The following is a 21,012-nucleotide window of genomic DNA, read 5'->3' as shown; positions in this document are numbered from 1 at the left end:
GGGGGGAGTGAATGTCCAGCACTCTCTCCACCCTCAATACCACGACTGAGGTGCCCTTGAGCAAGGCACCGAACCCCCAACTGCTCCCCGGGCGCTGCAGCATAAATGGCTGCCCACTGCTCCGGGTGTGTGTTCACGGTGTGTGTGTGTTCACTGCTGTATGTGTGCACGTTGGATGGGTTAAATGCAGAGCACGAATTCCGAGTATGGGTCACCATACTTGGCCGTATGTCACATCACTTTCACTTTAAAGCCATCTCATTCCCATTGTAGGAGTATATTTTACTCAGATTTTTAATAAAAAAGAAATATCATTGCATCCTGACAGATATTTCTGATTGCATTACAGTGATGAGAATTAATGTTTGTCCACATTATAGACAATTTGTTGTAAAACTTGCTTAAGTAAATGCAGAAAACCTTAATGGTTCAGAAAAAAAGGGCTTCATTATCTTTATGCAATACGTTTACAATATCAGTTTCAACTGAACTAATAACTAATAATTGACTAATAACTTTTTTTTTCCCCAAAACAACAACAATAAAAATATCAACATAAAAAATGACAAGGCAGAATTAATTTATACTTTTTTTTTATTGAAATATCAAGTGCTTTCTGGACATCTGAGCTCCGACACAATCTGTTACTTGTGGATGTAAAGGTGACTTTGGAGTGATTCTTTGACCTTGGTTATACTGGAATTAAGATCTGTTTCAGGCGATCAGACCACAAGTGGTCAGTGCTACAGTACATAAAGTACAGGATTGGATCCAAAACGTGCTGTGATCCGATCACTTAAATCACATTTGTAGCCAGAATGTGTGAACTGATATTGTAGCAGCAGTGAAGCACCTACTCACCTGTCAATCAACCACTGAATTACAACATGGGTTTTAAACTTTAAGAGACCCTCCCTTTGAAATCCAGTCATAGGAGAGTAATTTGAGGCGAGTTACTAACAGCTGTAAACATTGATGTTCCTCACCTGACCGTTTGTGATCAAATCACCCAGGATGGATGAAATATAAAGTGAAAACAAGGTGTTTGCTTTAGTCTGGTAAAGTGTATTGTGAGGGGTCCTGTGTGTTTTACTCTAGTCGCTTCCAGTGCCATATCCGGGTCACCGTCCACTCTGGATCACCTCCAGCAGTCAATTCACGATAAAACCTTCAACGAACACATAAGCTGTTAATATTTCCATAGGGACCAGAAAATACCTTTTAATGTACTTTTTTTTTTTTTTTTTTTTTTTTTTTTTCTGAAACGCTGGATACTGGTATGGAAGCCTGTTTCCGCCATAGGATACAAAAATAAAAAGGTAGCTGCGATTTATTATTTCACAAAATTGTGAGATATAAAATTGTTAGATCTAAATATTCAATTTTGAGAAGAAAGGTCATAGTTGTAAGGTATAATCTTTACAACTTTGATACAAAGTTGCAATTATTTTTTTATTCCATGGTGGAACATAACTGAGAGATGCAAGTCCAGAATTAAGAAGAAAAAAAAATCTGATATATAAACTCAGTCAAAATATATAAAAAAGGCAAAATTGCAAGATTTGGCTTGCATGCAAAGTTTATGCCATGTGAATAGTTCCCTTGTCCAAATACCCACACTTGCGGTCTTGGCCACTTGAGAGTGTGTGTGCGTGATAGGAAGTAATTGTGCAAGACTGTCCCAAGTTTAAAGACAAATGCAGTGCCCTTAATGCACACTATCTCGAATACTACTCCGGAGTGCTATTAGTGTATCCCATCATGCATCATGTTCTGGAAATAAATCTTGAGACTTTTTGCCGAGATCACGCGAGCGGTCACGGAAAGTTAAATATTAATATAAAAGGCTGCTTGGATAATTTGGTAGAAAAACAAAGTGTTGCACGTTTTATTGGTGCAAAGATGAGTAGAGGTGATAATTATTTTGTACAACATTTGCAACTACTTCTTATCACTTAATTAGAAGCACCAAAATTAAATTGCCATGTTATAGGGAATACTGAACAGACATTTAGAAGTTGATTTTAAATTGCAAAGTATTTAAAATAAAAATAAAGCTATGTAAACACTTGCATTTTTACAACACTATAATTGTGTCCCATCAGGTAATGAAAATGTTCTACACACACTTGTGATCTTCATGCTCACTTGAACACTTGGACCAAATACAGGAAATAAGTCATATAAGTGGTCAAGTGCAGAGACCACAAGTGTGGGTATTTGGACAAAGCAAGTATCTAGTTGATGAAATGTTAAAATGGAGCATAACTAGAAAAATATATATTCTATATAGTAATATGCATTACTTTTTTGCCGTGATTAATCAGTAAAAACACCAGCAACTGGATATTTTGTCAATCTGACAAATTATTTATTATGGAAAAGCTGTTGCATTGCACCTGATGAAAATGTGTGGGGGAAAAGGGTAGACTAAGTATTGATTTATTTTGACAGTTATCCATAATTTCAACATTGGTGCATCCCTATTGCAATGCAATGGAAAATCTGGGGAATTTCATATATCATAAAACGATGAAAAAAACTCAAAGGGTGTCAGAACTAAAATCACACAACAGAAAAAAGACTGAGGTGTGAAAAAACGTGTCACATCAGACCCACACTAGGGTGAGCTGAAGTATGACACTTTCACAAAGTTAACTTAGAGACGGCACTCTAGCTGAGCGACAGCCGAGTAAAACGTGCTAATGTGACAGATGGAAAGATGTTTTGAAACACGAGAGAAAGAGAGGAGTATGCAAACAGCTGAGAGCGAACCTATTAGCATCTATATATCCATCAAAGCACTGCGGAAAACAAATGTCTGTCATAAGGGAGAAATCCATTAAGTACATTTAAGATCATTTGAAGCTGTGCTGGCATTCATCAGTCAGACTTATGGCTGTGTGCAGTTTACGTCAACGTTCACCAAAATCTGTCTACGGGGAGGAGAATTTGTCACACGAGGTGCTTTCGCTGAGACAGTTTACAAGTGCAATGAAATGAAGAGCGTTTGACTTCTAATTATGTTTTGAGTGTGACTCTTTCAAAGAGTCGTATATGAAAATTACTCTGGAGTGCCAAACATACAGCCGCTATATGTATGTTTGGACTGAAAAACTAAGGCGGATATAGCAATTTAAGTCACATAAGCAGTGCATAAACATAAAGAAACACAAGAAGATCACAACACTGAAATGTTCATAAGATGAAGGGCAAAAAACCATGTCCAGCTCACATTTCACCCCCAAATCAGAAAGATTAGAAGGAAAGAATGAAGAATATGATGCTTATTTATAGGATAATATATATATATATATATATATATATATATATATATATTATTTTTGATTGTTTTTTATTTATAGATTTTTTGGGTTTGTCTTTGATATCTTGCTTTATATTCTGTCAAATCACATTTATTCATGCACGGTTGTGATGATCTTTTGAGGACCATCGTCTTCACTTAAGTCCTTTTTAAGTTTTTTTTTTTTTTAATTATTTTAAATCAGTTTTAGTTATTTTAGTACATGAAACTAAATGAAAATGAGAAATGTGGCCTTGGCAAGTAGCTGAAAAAAAAAGATTTTATTTTTTTATTATAGTTTTAATTGATTTTTTTAATAAATTGTTTTAATGTCTATTGTTTTTTTAATTTTTGATCATTTTAGTACCCTTTTTAATAGTTATAATATACATGCACATGAACATATAGTTCTTCATATCTAGCTTTAGATGTATTCTGTCACAGAACACTTACTCGTACACAGCTGTGATGATCTTCTTTTGAGGACCATCTTCTTCAGTGAAGTCCATCTTGAAGATGCGGGTGCTCTCTGGGTCCTCAGGTACGTCTGCGCTGGACAGATACCAAAGCCTCATGGTGATGTAAAGAAACTTTCTGCCTAGGAGAACAAAAGACGTTCAGTTCGCTGCTCACCCATCAGGATCAGATGCGTTGATCTGATGTTGTAATATCATAATGAGAATGAGGTGAATTTTTTATTATTTTACTACTAATTTATGAAGAATCTGTCATTTTATTATTTGCCTAACTAAATATTTCAAACAATGTATGTTCTAATTTAATCATTTTCTAGATATTTTTTTTCTTGTGTACCCAATATCACTTTTTGTAATATCTCTTTAACAAAAGCCTTAATGACATCATCCTTCATGAAGTGACATCACTTTGGAGGGAAAACAACCGCAGTGAGTGTTATCAATTGATTTTATATTTAAACGTTCCATCCTGTCTGACATAATGACAGAAATCAACATTACATCAAAACTTAGTCAAAATAATATTAGTAACAATAAATAAAAATGTGAAATTCTCAATATTTCTTGCTTCATATTTCTATCCTGTTCATTTCTTGTGTTGCTAAAGTTTAGTTAATCTTTAAAGTGTCTGAGTTTTTTAAGAATGTTTCTAAAAGTCCGCCGTATCCTTAGAAAGTTACAACACAAGCATATTTAACATTTTCGAAAGCTTATAGATTTCAAAAGTTTCTGCATAAGAGGAATGAACAGACTCACCGCTCTGGTCAAAGAATACGGACACGTCCTCAGGCAGCAGAAATATAATGTCATCGAGGGAAATGGCAAGATGTCTCTGTTGGGCCTCTGACAGAGTTTTACATTGCTTTCTGACACTGTCAACAGCCTGTAAACAGAAGAAAAACTGTACAGGCCTTATATGACTTCAAATGTTTGCAAAACCAGTAATTGAATGAACTAACCTCTTTCGACATCACACTCCTTAATTCATTAAACTTGCCTTTGGAGAGCATAGTAGACACATGGACTGCTGCCTGTGGAGAGAGATGTCAGTCATAATCACAATTCAGTGCTTTATTAGTGATAAACAGATATATCTGCCAGGCTGCATTTGGCCGTTTGGAGATTATCATGTTGATTTCTCTTTTAAAGCATTATTATGCGGAGTAATCAGCATGTAAAATAAGCACTCATTTCAGAAGAGCTTTTTGTTCTGAAATCTCATTTGCTGTAATTAAATGGCATTATTTATTGGCCACAGTACTCTCTAGGCATCGTTATTAGAAGATCAGTGTTTTTTTTTTTTATTATAATTTTGGTTTTATTTTGTATTTGAGCAATTTTGTTGTGTTTTTGCCTTGGCTGCTACCTGAAATAAAGCAGTTTTCACTTTTTATTTTCTGTTTTCATTTACATTTTAAATTTTTATTATTTTTTATTTCAGTTATTTTATTTTATAGCTACTTTGTACATTAAAATAAAAATTATGTCTTAGCTAATAGCTGAAAGAGTTTGTGTGCTTTTTGTTTTCATTTTAGTTTTAGTAGTTTTGAGGTGTTTTAGTCATTTTTCTGTATTGTGTTTTAATGTTATAGTTTTCAAAAATTACTTTTAATGTAAAACTAGCTGAAAAAAATTGATTTCATAAGATTTTTTTTTTTTTTTTAAGGTAACTAAAATAATCCTAAAAAGGCTTATGATTTATGGGATATTTTCTGCCATATCATCATACCAACCTGTTTCACACCACTGTCAAACTCCACACTGAACTTCAAGCCAAAATACAATTCAATTAAAAACAAGGTAGTCTTATTCCTGATCCACGCGATGGGATCCGGGATGCCCACCACTATGATGCCAGGATGCTCAGTGTCCTTAGTGTCCCTGTCTGCATCTTGACTATAAAGTCTGCAGTGCTGGCCAGCAGACGGTCTGCGCAGGTGATGCCATGCGCGCTTTGGAGAGGTCGCGCAGCTGGCATGAGGGCGCACGCGCTGATGCCACAATGGTTGGCAGTGGGTTTCGTGTTTAATCGACACAATATTCCTCTTCCATGAACAGGCCAAGAATGCGAGTTCCCGACGTGCAGCCAAACACGTGAATCGATGCATCACGGACGCGCATTTCTTTTGCAATTGCGCAATGCCGATCTGGTCACTGTGAAACTCTTAAATGACAAACGTACCGACCTCAGCGTATCTTCCGGCAGCCTTATGAAACTAACCCACGCTGTACCCATAATGCTTTTGGTTTCTCATCACTTGTGTCATTTCTCCAGTAGATGGAGGCAAAGACCCGTGTTTCCCATGCGCGCTCCCGCGCAGACGCTGGATGGCATGCTGATGCTGATGGATGGCCTTGCAATGTAAGTAGCATTTATTATGAGAAGTTATAAATAAAAAAAAGTAGACCCATACAGTGCAAGTTTTAGTTTAACGTGAATATCTTCTATGTTGGCCAGAATGCCATATTTTTGTTCACCTAATGCGTCTCAGGTTAACAATATAACGTGCATTAAGTTATTTGGACACTAAAATCGCGCTTAAAATGTATGAATGTCGATGTTGCATTAGATCAAATATCATTGTTTGCGCTCAAATGCAGCATAATGTATGTTCTTCACAAAATGTTATCCTTATGTTTTGCTCAGTAACTCTAGGTTTCTAGGACATATAAGCCAGTTCTCCAAAAATCTGAAAATTTAACAATACTTTTTTTTCTTTACTGAGAATAGCATTGGAGACACCGGGGCAAGTTGTCATACAGTGATTATTTATGTTGTGTCATTTTATGCATAGACACAAAGACCTGACTACAATAATGACTTATTTTGTAAGATTGACTCACAAAAATGTTTCCAATTTTAATCACAAATACATTTAAAGAGTCTTTTATAGAATTGTATGTATAAAATCTTGAATTTTTTTTTTGGTCTACTTTGGATTATTATATTTATTATGTTGTTGAATATTTAATCTGTAATTGCATATAGTAGTCGGTGAAAGATAATATGACAGTAACTTTAAATTCATCCAAAATCCTGACTACAAAAAGGCTACTGAGCATGCTGTCATGCTATATTGGGTAAGATGTCACAATTAAACAGCCTATTATAGGCTTTTAGCCACATCCAAACAGTTAAAAATACCTAAACCATTAAAATGCATACATATTAAATCACGTGACAACTTGCCCCGACCTTCGATTTAGTGTGCTTTTTACAAAAATATGACGATAGTGGAAATTTGATTTGATTAACAGTTGAAAGCATCTTGTAGACGCACAGCTGAAGCAAACCTTTGGGATAACTAGCCCTAGTCTCTCTATTTATTGTTTTATCATTTAATCTAGCAAACTTCTTTTTGCATTTCCCTTCCATCTGCATGAACGATCATGTCTGTACTGTATCATATATGCACTGAACGATATGATGAATGAACTTTTGAATAAAAAGAGGGATTTGAGCAGGTTAGGCAAGTGTTCCTGTTGAATCAACGAATGCAAATGAGTGACACAGGTGGGCAAGCCGCTTTAAAAGTGCCCCCCTCTCCGAAGCTAGCAGCATCACCCAAACACACCTCACAGGTGCACAACATCATTGTTTCAGAAGCTTAAATGTGATCAGCAGAGCAAAACATCATTAAATTCCTGCTGTTTCCGCTGATTACAGGTCATAAGCTTTTGTATTTGCCTGCTATCTGTGTTTTCTTTTGAAAATGATGATTATTCTTTCAGGGTTGAGGCATAAAAACCAAGACTACAGACACCTGCACGATTTACCCGCCCCTCTGAATTCTGTGACTATTTTTATTGATAAATAATTGCTATTGCAGCTCATCATTATTGAATTTGCGCTCAGATATGGAAACCTTGCTAAGATGTATTATAGTAATTATCTCTGTCAGTCTGAAATGCTTTTACATCTGTGGCTTGAATGAACAGAATAATAAAAATCTTGCAGCAGTTCCGATTTCAATTAATTACTTTGCCAGAGTGATTACAAACTTTAGGTCGTGATTTTATAGCGGAAAGAAACTCAGAGTGCCTCCAATAATAAATAGCAAAGAAGAAAAAGATGCTTTGTTACCTGGATTTTATTTTGGACTTGCAAGACAAAACTAGTCTTGATTGCGGTGAACAAAAAAGGCATAATTGAAAAACCTGTTTGCAGTTTTTGCCATGACACTCTCGCCATCAGTTTGCATATTAATGCCAGTAACATTCAGCATGAATAGTGTTGAGATACAGTATTGTATGCTGTTATCTTACAAGGGCATTTAAAACCTGGCTTATATAGTTTTTTACACAAATATGAGAGGTACATGTATGAAAATGTAACCATGTCATGAGTGGCACACTGTAACTTTACTTTGATGTTGGATAATGAGAGAATCAGTGCAAATGCCAAAGTAATAGTTTCTGATTTTTTCCCCCCAACGGATTATTTTTTCTTGTTTTTGTATCTATGCATAAATTAACAAATCTGCTGAAATTTATTATTCATCTGAGATGTGATTAATATGCAAAATTATGCAAATTAAGATGCAATTAGGCTCCAATTCTCTAGTGGAATTTTCCATTATAATTTAATACAAAGTAACAGAGTAATTGGTGTCACGTGTAATTACAGTTACTCAAGTGTACTTTCAGGCATGCAAATGATGCGCTATATGTTGGTTATCCGATGCAAATGCGATGCTTTAACAAGTTGGGAACGCCAAATGTGCGACCAAAAACCTGTGTGGAGCAAAAGTATTGCGTTTACCAAGTATGTAATACCCAGTGTCTGTAGACGCCTAGCTGATATGAAATACTTTAAAAAAAAGTTTCTTCTGTACTTCATTGAAAACTATTTTAAACCGCAAATGCATGCAACTTTTATTAATCGAGAGCCTGCGTGGAATATTTTGACTTTTTAAATGCATTTAAAATGGCAAAAATGTCCACGTGTATATTTGAACCTACAAATATCCCATCTAAAAGTCTCTTTAAAAGTCTGACGCAGGTTCAAGTGACAAAGCCAGAAAAGAAGAATCATTTCGAAACTTTCCAGGGCGATTAACTCAGACAGGGCTTCTCGAGTGCCTTCGAGATCAGCTCCTTCTTGGGAGGTAAATTGATTTTGAATTGTTACATGGCTGGTTACATGACTTGCTTGACATCTAGCCCAATGACATTATAACACAGATGCTCACTTCATTGAGCTATGCCTTTCTTTTCTCGCTGTACATCCTCTCTCTCTTTCCTCTCTCGGAACAAAGACACGGGCTCCCCGCGCCCTCCCTCCGCCGCACCGCCTCCGCTCCGTCCCCCTGCCCGCACAACTCTCTCAAAGAACATAATCCCTCAACAAAAATCGACGCACAAAGGAAACTTGAGCTCAATCCTATAACGCACAGCCGTGGCAGACAATACCCCCCTCCCACCAGCCCATCCGTGCCTCTTCAGGAACGCTAAATGCCCTGTGGCAAAAATCAGTCTTGATCCCTCCCAGCCTGGCTGATTAGAGGCATCCTGCTCTGGGTTTTGCCCATTAGTGCATGGCACACCGTACGGGCTGCCCAATGCACGGCACCTCTAGTTCCCCGTTCTCAAGGGCCCGGTGATTGATTGCTCAAAATGTATATACAGTACGTAATGTTTTTTGCACTCCTAAAAGTTACATTTCTGTCAAAGTGGGTTGTGAAAGTGCTCAAGAGAATGTGAGTTTTAATCTGGCATATGTCGTATCCCATTCCCCTCTACGACTTTCCCATCTTCTGTGCATGTATTTTATGTCTCGCATGCATATAAAAAGTGATCAAATTCTGTTGATTTCGTCAAGTTAGCATGATCTAATTGGTTACAGATGAGGTTTCATTGACATTTTGTGAGTCTATGTTTTCGTAACTTTTATGCTCTTACATTTTGCACAATTGTTTTTAAGTGGAGAAAACTTCATATAGAATATGTGCTAAAAATGGAAAAATTGGCCAGGCAAATACAGACTTGCAGTCCTTGCTGAGTGCTTGAAAACTTAGACTGCATATAGAATATGTTGCTGAAAAAGCATAATTTTGTTTCTGTGAAAAAATTGGCAGGGCAAGTACAAATTCAGGCCAGCAGAAAACATTGCTCTGTATATGGTTCTTTGGAGAATAAAATCTGTTTTTGTATGAAATTGTTTATCAGTAAGGAAAACGTATACTGCATTGAATATCTTGCTAACAAGTATAATTTTGTTCTGGAAAAAAAATTAGCAGGGCAAGTACAAATCTTTATCGTTGAGCTTTGAATATGATTGTTTGGGGTGTAAAAAAAAAAGAAGCATTTTTTGATCAAAGTTGTTTTTGTAGTAAAGAATGTATACTGCATGTAGAATGGTGCTAAAATATGTTGCTATACGTTGTTTTGAGGCCAGTGGAAAAATTGGCACGGCAAGTACAAATCCAGGCCAGCTGAAAAACAATCCTTATTATTGAGCTCTGTATATGGTTTTTTGGAGAGTAAAAAACATTTTTGGTTCAAAATTGTTTCAAGAAAACTTAAAACTCCATAAAGAATATGTTGCTAAAAGTTTGTTTTGTTGAACAAATGCAGTAAATTTGTCAAGGCAAGTACAAATCCTTATTATTAAATTTTAAATATTTTTTGTCTGAAATTGTTTTTCGGTAAAGGCCTTATACTGCATATAGAATATGTTGCTACAAAAGCATAATTTTTTGATTAAAAATAGTGGAAATATTGGCAGGCAAGGAGAAATCCTTATTGTTGAAATCCTTATCTTTTCTTCATAAATGACAAATACAAATATTTTTGGTTAAACTTTGTAAGGTTCTCCTATGACTTTGCATGGAGCTCTAAGTGTATTTTTCCTGCATGAGGTTTAGAAATGTGCATCTGGCGTGTTTTCGTTCGTGTGTTAGGTTTACCGATGACCTACTGTTACTCAGATATTCTTTGCATCTTGGATTTCCTTTGCATTTGTAGGCCAGTCTATCTAAACAAATCTGCACCAATGATCTTTTATTCAACTCGCTGCCAAAGTTGCACATCAGATGTTCAGATATGACTGTCAGAAATATGGGGATTGAGGTAAGGTGCAACAAAAGATGCACAACTGAGCAAGGCAGGAACTAAAACTGGGTTTGTGGCATCAGCATTGTGTACAATAATATAGGGCGATGCACGTTTGCCTGCGTCGTGTTTCCTGCATATGGCTGTTTAATAATAGCACCCCAGCTTCCAAGATGCAGAATAATGCTGCTACCTGAATCTCAGCTAAGGCGTCTTTAATGCGTCCCTTTAGCTTTGGCTTTGGGCATGCAAGTTCACAGTAGGGGAGCGTGGGTGAGGCCGATGTAATCTCGTGTTCGAAGCGTAAATGTTCAGCCTGGTTCGTCTGTGTGGTCTTTCTCTTTCTGTGCATTCGCAGAATGGCAGTCGAACGCAGCCCCCGTGTGAAGATTACATCGACGACAAACCCTGCTGGCAGAAACTAGGCCACGCTCTGATGTTTTTGAAGGTGAAGGAACCACGCTGTACGTCCTCACCTGGCTGTGATATCACCGATGGGGAACGTGCACCGAGTCGGATCATGTGGGAGATTGCGTTTTGGTAAACGTCTCTAGTCTGCACGTGCCTTCTTGTAGTGATTAAGAGAACAAAAATGTTGTTGCATAATGGAAAATGTGGCATGCTAATGTGTCTCGTAACATGTTTTAGTAAATTTGTGGTCGCACTATAGACGCAATTAAGATGTTAAAGTAAATCTTGAATCTCAGATTACTAATGAGGGAGTTTGGGGAAACCTGTTTGATAACAGTCAACAGTTGTCTGGTGAGGTTAGTAGCGCAGAAAAGTTTTAAACTTATGCAATTACCCTACGTGAATATTACGTGATATGACGCAATGAATAAAGCATAATAATAAATTAATTCTTTATTAAATAAAATTTGTTCTGGTAAACATCTATAGTCGGCACATGGCTTCTTGTAGTGATTGAGAGCGCAGAATTTAGAGAATAGAAATTGTGGCATGCTCGTAACGTGTATTACTAAATGTGTGGTCACACTAGTAATATTTAAGATGTATCTCAGTTTAATATACAGAGACTATATTTAAACCTGACTAATGAGTGAGTTTAGGAAACCCGTTTGGAAACAGTCAACAGTTGTCTGGTGACATTAGTAGCACAGAAACTTATGCAGTTACCCTAATTTAGTCGTGGCCTAATGGTTAGAGAGTCGGACTCGTAATCGAAAGGTTGCGGTTTCGAGCCCCCAGCCGGCAGGGATTGTAGGTGGGGGGAGGGAATGTCCAGCGCTCTCTCCACCCTCAATACCACGACTGAGGTGCCCTTGAGCAAGGCACCGAACCCCCAACTGCTCCCCGGGCGCCGCAGCATAAATGGCTGCCCACTGCTCCGGGTGTGTGTGTGTGTGTGCGCATTTGTTCACTACTCACTGCTGTGTGTGTGCACTTGGATGGGTTAAACGCAGAGCACCAATTTCGAGTATGGGTCACCATACTTGACAATACGTCACGACTTTTTTACTTTTTACTTTTTTTAATTTCGAAATGAGCTTTAAGAATTTTAATGCATATTCTGTAATGCATATGCATGATAATGCATATTCATGAACTAATATTTTAATCAACTTCGCCTCTATTTTAAAGGAAAAGTTAACCCTAAAAATTTAAATTCTCCTCTTACTCATCATCATATAATTCTAAACCGGTACAGTTTTTTTTTTTTCTTCTTTTTTTTTTCTATGCAACAGAAGGTGTTTTGGAGAAAACCCAATTTCATATGACTATATATACTCATTTTGTTCAACAAAATTAATTAATTTTAAAAGATTTTTTGTATCCATACATGGACAAAACAATTCTCCAATGTTTCCTATAGTTTTAAGCTTTGAAATGACCTCAAATGAATGCAACATAATACAATGCAATGAATGCAGCATAAAAATAAATTCATAAATGTTGGAATATATGTTATAATCATTTTCTATATGAATTTGCAGGTCACCTGTATGCAGTAAAAAGACAAAACTTCTGTGCATATGCTTGCATTCCCTTTCCAGTGGCCGTATGCATATGAATGCAAGTGGATGGAGCTCAAAGTCTAATGTGATGCCCCATTAGGAGAATCGGTGGGTAACGTGTTTGTTATGAGTAAAAGCATTTCTGTAAGCGCAACACTTCTAAACTTTGTGCCTATCAAACATCTGAACAATAACAAAGTGCCCACATGTCCCAAAAGAAATACATTTCAATTGTGTCGTGTTACACTTTGGAGAAAAAGCAACTGCTAAATGGCAATTAACAACAAAAAGCGCTCTAGAGAGTAAAACAATCTTTCTCGTTCTCTTCTATTTCTCCTCTTTTGATTGTTCGTTTGAATTAACACCCGAATAAGTGAATCCCAAAGACTGACAGTTGTGTTTCTGGCTCCGCTTCTCAGCTTTTGCTTCTATGGAAGTACACAAACATGAAACAAACATTGTTTGAAATATTTGCTAAGCAGATGTGTTTTTTTTTTAAATGAGTAAAAGAAAAAAAATCCATCACAGAATAGGACACGGGGTTGGGAATAAAAGCGGTAATTTGGTTCTTCTCTTCATGGATTACTGTCACTCACCATCAGCCACTGTGTGCGCTTGCCAGTCCTGTTTGCAATTTCTGGGCTTGTGCTGTACCTTGAAATATTTGCCAAATGGATTTTATAGAGGCTGTAATTAAATTTAGTCCACCTTCACATGGTTTAGGAGGGCAGAGGCAGCCTCTCTGCATCGAGTGGGTTTTCCTGGTGGTTTTCTCAAACACGTTAAAGCCTTAACGTCCAGATTAACGCAATCGATTTTGTGATAATGTTTAATTTTTGAAGAGAATTTGAGGGGAATTTAACAATGCAAATATGAACTGTTAAAGTATACAGGTTTTGCACAAAACATAAAAGCATGAGTTGCAGTTTTGCATAGGTATTGCATTTCTGTGTAATATGACATATAAAGCGTACTTTTCAAATTGGCTTTATATACAGAGAAATGGTGCAGCAGTTGTCACCAGAAAAAAAAAACCCTATGAAACACTAATTAAACAAAAAAGTAGTGCTTTCTTATGAATCACGGTGTGAGCATTAAATGTTAGACACATGCACACACGACGCACATACACAAATTACTTCCTGTCGGCCGGTAATTACCACTGGTTCCCTGGCCCTTTTGGATAGCATGTTATGGTGACATAATTCATTAGTGTTTGCCCAAAGAAATGATTTGAAATCTTTAAAGTGCTCCTTCAAGCATAATAGCTATTAAGGGGGCCACATGCAGGACTGAAGTGTTAAACGGTTTGTTGAAGTCAGCTGGGGTACAAGAGATGATAAATATAAATTATAGTTAATATACTGCACCAGTGGTTTTTAAAAAATCAAATGTTGCTGCTGACACAGAACACTGCAGCAGCGGCAGCCCTTCACGGATGCATGCCACAAAATGCACAACGCCCACAAACACTTCACTTTCACAACTCTGAGAGGTTAGTGCATTGCTTATGGCTGGGTACACAAATTTGATTACTAACAACATATTTTGTACACCTGCAACCCACATACAAACAATAGTCGGTGCGTTCACAGGGTGCAAATACCCTTATATGATTAAGAACAGTTAAAAACTTTGCACTTTAAAAGTAGTTGTTTTTTATTTTATTTCGCTCACTATGCAATCTACACTTCGTGTTGTTTGTGTTTGTAACTTAATTTGTTCAAACCGCACGTTATAACTGGTGACAAAGCCTTCTGGTAACAATATGTTTTTCCCAATGCTGCGGCAAGGTATTTTTATCATTTATGAGCTTAGGTGCAAATGAATAAAAAGCACACAACTGTGAAACATGATCACATGACAAGCAGAGCAGGTGAATAGGTAGATTTTGTTTAGTTTTGTCTTTGAAAACTTGAAAGAAACGTCTTGCTCCCAGAAATGTGAGGCACCCAAAATGTAAAAGTTTAAGAATTTGACCCTGAAAAATATATTCATCGATTGATTTTTCGATATGCATTTAAACTAATGTGCCATTTCAGATTTTGAATGATAACAGTTAAAGAAAACTAAAACTGAAGCTAAAATATAATAAAATAGTATTTATACTATTAATATAATAGTATATCAATGGTACTAAAATTAAACTGGTATATATTTTATAAATAACATAAATAAATAGCCTTGTTTAAATAAAAATATACAACAATATTATTATTATGTTATTATTATATTATATTATTAATGTTTTATATATATATATTAATATAAACAAGATACTAACATAAGTCATGTGCCTATTATTATTATTAATAATGTTATTAATTTATTTTTCATTATTTTTGTTTTTTTCATTTGTATGGAGGTCTATGGTGGTATGTCCCTGTTTATACTCCAGTTTTGCACCTAATCTGGATTTTAGGACTGAATTTGGTTGAAAGAATGACGTAGCCTAATAGCCGCTCCCACCGGCAAGGCCTCCTTTGTGAGCGCGGCTTGTTCATTGTCCGCACGGGCCGACTAGCACCATATACACGGCATTCATCACTTTGTCTGGTCTTTGTGTGTCTCCTTTTGAACCAAACAGCAGGATTATTAGGGGCTTAACACGGAGAGGGTCCCAACGTGGCTGTGACGGCATAAGCCTCTTCCCCGAACCCGCGCGGCGCGGAGTTAGAAAACATTCGAGCCTGTTCTTAACATTATCAAGATGAGCGAGAGAACGGCGTATTCCCAGAATCGGCTGACGTTTAGGGAATACCTGGGATTGTTATTATTATTATTATCGGGAGCGTGAACATCGACAGCGTTCACGTAAACGTTGTTTTCCGGCTGGGGGGTTGGGGGATGGGGGGCGATACCGGCGCACCACACCTCGGCGTCTGGGGTCTCGCCGATTTGGGGAGCGTGTGAAATCCGTGGCACCTCTCCTGCATTCCTGGCTGAATCAGTGCCATATCTGTGATGGACTGAGGCAGAAGAGCAGGCAGCCGGGGATGAATACGGCTTAATCTTTACACAGGCCACATGTGTGCGCATGATAACATGGATGCTTTCTTCCTGTGCTGGGTTATTCTCATCCGGCTGCCAGGTTGCTGCCTCGAACAGCCGTGTTTCGCTGTGATATTTAGCTTGAACCAGAAAGGAACGATGGCACCTCCTAAGGAGGGGGTTAATGCATGTTTTTGGAATTGGAGGCAAAAATTGCTGTAATTCCTGACACATTTCGAGAGACAGATACGGTGCCTTTTTGCTGCAGACAATATGTAAAAGCAACTATAAATGGATGGTTGGCTTCTCAGAAGCTGATATTTGATTTAAGACCTTGTTGTGATGGAGATGAGATGAGGTTATTTTTGGACTCATGGTGACAGCAGGATTCTGTTGGTCTCAAAATACAGAATTTATGGCTTTGCATTCACACGTTGTTGTTTTTTTTCCCCCCTTCTGTTTTCTCCAGGATCACTAAAACATTCATTGTGATTGCATTACCATAAATGATTCTATAGCATCTCCGTCTGTAATTATGGCCCGTGTTTCCGCGGCCTTCGGCCTTGAGTTTGGCTGAACCCCAGGTGTAGATCTCGGCTAGTCTAATGAGCAGACACGGACTCCTCTCTTCTCTGAACCGCAGCCGTCCTGCACCCGGCTCAATTAAAAAATGCAGGATTTTCCATGATATTAGCACAAAATTAATAGACTCTCACTAATTCAATCTATCAGATTCAGTGGGTACTATATCTTCTCTACAAACACAATTGTGTGTTTGGACAGATAACAAAGGTTTTGCTGAAGTGCCTCTGTCAACCGTAGTGCCACTGTCTGCTTGTCATGGCCGTAATGGGGATAATGAAAATATCTGAAGACTGTAATAAAAATATGACATGAAAACATGTCTATGAAAACATGAACACGATTAGATGTTAGATTATGATTATGATGCAGCAATGTTATTAAAAAAATAAGCATCTAAAAAAGAATAGCTGCCTGAGGTGAAGCTGACTTTATACCAATAAACTGAAACCTGTTCTATATGACACTTCCTATGATATTAATCAGATAACTTAGATACATAACATAAACTTAACATTACAACTTGTATTACATTTACATTTACATTTATTCATTTAGCTGACGCTTTTATCCAAAGCGACTTACAATTGCTATATATGTCAGAGGTCGCACGCCTCTGGAGCAACTAGGGGGTTAAGTGTCTTGCTCAGGGACACATTGGTGTCTCACAGTGGATTTGAACCCGGGTCTCTCACACCAAAGGCATGTGTCTTATCCACTGCGCCATCACCACCCCATCTGTGTATCTGCACAAAAGGATGCATATGCCAGTGAACTTAAAGTTACGCTCTATAGCGAGAGAGAGAGAGAGAGTGAGAGCGCCCTCCCGCCGTGATGCGCTTTCAACAACGCGCTGAAACACGGGCAAGGACAGAATTCACATATAGATTTCAAAGTTCTCATTATAATGCTTATGTCATTAATGTTTATGGCAGATTTGTGCTATATTTTCATCTACATTATCAAGTGATTCCTAAAATCGCCTGCGTGGTTTTGGACGAAGTACGAAAACAATTTTAATTGAAGTATGCCTACTGTTAAACAAATATGACGAAAGAAATCACTGCTGCATTATTATAGGATCAGTATTTTTGAAAAAGAAATATCTAAAAGCAATATGACTGTCTCAAATAACAGTCGGGCATTGCATTTGAGCATGAAACTATAGGCCTACTGGTAATATACAGCGCATTCAGCTGCATGTGAATAAATGTTAATATCCCAATGCATCCTATATTAGTTTAATCAGATATGTATGTAGCTAACCCAGACATCACTACAAGACTTATCTCTCTTCTCTTGAATCACATGCTGCTGCAAGCTAAACAATCAGAGCTCAGGGTGCCGCCCAAAGTGCTGCTATAACCAATCAGATTTTTTCTCCCCACGATCATCGTTTTCATGATCGATCATCACTGTCACGGCCGAGTACTCGATCGCTGTTGCACATCCTTAGTTTGTTTTCATGTATTTATTTTGGATTTATGTTTTGTTTCCTTGCATGTATTTATTTATGGGGAAGTCGTGGCCTAATGGTTAAAGAGTTGGACTCGTAATCCAAAGGTTGCGGGTTCGAGTCTCGGGCCGGCAGGGATTGTAGGTGGGGGGAGTGAATGTCCAGCACTCTCTCCACCCTCAATACCACGACTGAGGTGCCCTTGAGCAAGGCACCGAACCCCCAACTGCTCCCCGGGCACCGCAGCATAAATGGCTGCCCACTGCTCCGGGTGTGTGTTCACGGTGTGTGTGTGTGTTCACTGCTGTGTGTGTGTGTGCACGTTGGATGGGTTAAATGCAGAGCACGAATTCCGAGTATGGGTCACCATATTTGGCAGTATGTCACTTTACTTTATTTATTTATGTTTGCATGTTGTATTTATGTATGTTTATTTTGAATCCATGTCTGTTTGCATGTTTTTGATTTAGTCTTTCCATTTATTTGCATGTTTTATATCTGTATGTTATGTTTGTTTATTTTATTGTTTGTATTTGTTTTCATGTTTTTATTTATGTATTTAGGATTCCATTATTTAAAAGAGATGCAGCTTTATGCTCATCCTCTTTTGAGAGATTTTACTCTGTGCAAACACTTTGTTGTAATTATTATTTTAGCACGTATTTCGCCTTTGCTCTTTTATGTTGCTGTCACACAAAGACATCAGAAATCATGACATCTGTTTCAAAAGCACGTTGTTTGTTTGCCGTAATAATACATCTGCATCTCCTTCAGTCGCTCTTTAGTTGTAGATACAATTGCAATGTCACCTCTAATTGAAAAGTTAATTATCTTTCTGAAGCCATCAGCTGTCACTTACGAGGATCAGATACTGGTATCGTCCCTGGGGAGCGACGTTATTTTGGTCGTAATGGTTTGGGACCCTACATTTTGTTGCATGTGAGCATTTGATCACTGAACACACCATTTATAGCTCACTCTTTAATTGAAGTCAAATTAGCGGTGCTATACACAGTGTTTAATTTCACATAGGAATTGTTTTTTTAAACATGGCTCGACTAACACAATCAAACTTTCCATTAGTCCACTTGTGTCTCTTGATGCCTTTGTTATTTTCTCATTATGCTTTATTTGAAACTCCACGACTCCCAAAAATTTCAAGCAAAAGGGATGAAATTATCTGGTATGTTAACTATTATTCCATGAGGACTGCTTTACCTGGAGTCATGACACCTCTGCAGGCAAACACAACTGTCATTGTTTTATATGAGTGCTTCCCTCAATCGCTTTGGCTCATTTTTCTCTAAACTCTAAGTGCAACAGTCACAGTTTCAGTTTTATTGGACATCAAAACTCAATTGCATGTCTGCAAAATGTAGTAACTCACCCAAAACATTTAATTCTTGCTTTGAAATCTACTTATTGTGTCAGTAAATTGGCCAGTGCCACCATAATGAAGTTTGCTTCCCAAAAAAGAACACCTAAAAATGAAAGATTGCTGGAAATGTACTCACTCTCAGGCCATTCAACATGTGTTTGTTTCTTCATCAGATTTGGAGAAATGTAGCATTCCATCACTTGCTCACCAGTGGATCCTCTTCAGTGAATGGGTGCCGTCAGAATTAGAATCCAAAACGCTGATAAAAACATAAAAATAATCCACACTACTCCAGGCCATCAATTAACATCTTGAGAAGACAAAATCTGCATGTTTGTAAGAAACATGCAATGGTTTGATGTTAAAAATGTCTTGATAGATTTGTTTCTTACAAACACGCAGCTTTTCACTTCACAAGACAGAGTCATGTGGATTACTTGTGATGTTTTTATCAGCTGTTTGGACTCTCATTCTGACGGCACCCATTCACTGCAGAGGATCCATTGGTGAGCAAGTGATGGAATGATACATTTCTAAAAATCTGTTCTGATAAGGAAGCAAACTCATCTACATCTTGAATGGATTTCTGGGTGAATTTCTGGTTGAACTATTCATTTAATTTTAAAGTTGAACCAAACTGATTGAGAAAAACTTTATTGTAATGTGCCATAAATTATTTACAGTTAAAGGTGAGGTAAGCGATTTCTGGAAGCCAATGTTGATATTTGAAATCCAAAATTTTTTTTTTCTGTCTCAGTGTTTTTTTATTAAAGGAAGCACATTCTCCATGGTAACAAGTTATCAATGCTTTTTTATAAATATGAAAGTTATTAATTATTTTTAAATATATGTGAATGTTTATATACTAGAAATATGTGAGATATTTCACACAAGACCCCAGAATGAAGATAATTTATTAATTGTAAATGAGTTGCACTTGCAGAATGTGGCAGAAATTGTAATTCTTTCAAGAGAAATTCATTCAGAGACAGTTTAAGATGAGACATCGTCTCTGTACAGTATTCCCACGGCATGAAACTCACGACAGATTCAGAAATCATTTTTACTGTAATTAGGGAAATACTCTAAATGTCATTTAGAATCTTCATACCACTACAATGAATTCCACACTTTTGCAATTACTCACTGTTACTCATCGTATTGAAAGGGACCTCGTGTTTTCGCTCTTTGATGTGGCACTTTCCGTTTCAGACCTCCTACAGCTTACTTGAAGCAAATCATCGCTGGTCTTTCCACAACAAGCACAGGAGCCGCTTTGTGTCGATTTGTGCTTCTATTTGTGACAAAATTCACAAATAGAATGAAAGGAAAGCAATAAGCATGCTGTTCAAAAATCAAAAACTGTGACCCTATTTGTTCACAGTGAATGCATGTTTACTGCACCGTCTCGTTTAAAAGTTGTTGATGGGTATCTCCTGAAATTGAAAGATTGCATTACGCTACGCATTTAAATTAGCTTAACAAAAATGCATTCATGTTTCCTTATAAGAGCGATTTTCTTACGTGTTCGGTAAACTCTGAGTGTCCAAAACAAAGTGTAGTTATTTTAAACTAGCTGTTTAAAAGAACGAGGGTGTGGAAGGAAATGTATGACCTTAAGATTTTGTGGTTGCTTTCACGTTCATGTGGGTATTTCCTACCAATTATAAAAGAAACAACGGTATTGCGGTCATGAGCATTTCTGAAACTACATACAGTCAATATTGACTTTGATTGTCAACGTTTTATCTCACCTCAGTGACGTTTGCATGCCATTTTCACCTGTTTCCCAAATT

At 37.3% G+C, this 21,012-nt stretch overlaps 1 protein-coding gene across 1 annotated transcript; it reads right to left on the bottom strand.

Moving 5' to 3' along the window:
* Positions 1-599: 599 nt before the first annotated feature.
* LOC306877919 (m-AAA protease-interacting protein 1, mitochondrial-like) lies at positions 600-6,019 on the bottom strand. Its single transcript, XM_079429959.1, has 5 exons — positions 5,514-6,019; positions 4,740-4,811; positions 4,537-4,663; positions 3,758-3,902; positions 600-1,168 (listed from the first exon to the last, which is right to left on the bottom strand). The coding sequence occupies exons 1-5, from the start codon at positions 5,886-5,888 to the stop codon at positions 1,090-1,092; spliced, it is 798 nt and encodes a 265-aa protein (XP_079286085.1). The 5' UTR covers positions 5,889-6,019; the 3' UTR covers positions 600-1,089.
* Positions 6,020-21,012: the final 14,993 nt, after the last annotated feature.

The sequence above is a fragment of the Barbus barbus genome (assembly GCF_936440315.1).
Source record: "Barbus barbus genome assembly, chromosome: 12".
In the NCBI taxonomy this organism is placed as follows: Eukaryota; Metazoa; Chordata; class Actinopteri; order Cypriniformes; family Cyprinidae; genus Barbus; species Barbus barbus.
This window is presented reverse-complemented; position numbering and strand designations above follow the sequence as displayed.

Bases quoted from the DNA above. Each gene is read 5' to 3' on its own strand.
- LOC306877919 (XM_079429959.1), bottom strand. From the start codon at position 5,888: ATGCATCGATTCACGTGTTTGGCTGCACGTCGGGAACTCGCATTCTTG. The intron at 4,664-4,739 runs GTTAGTTCATTC...TTCTGTTTACAG, and splicing joins GGAGTGTGATGTCGAAAGAG to GCTGTTGACAGTGTCAGAAA. The intron at 3,903-4,536 runs GTGAGTCTGTTC...TTGTTCTCCTAG, and splicing joins CGTATTCTTTGACCAGAGCG to GCAGAAAGTTTCTTTACATC.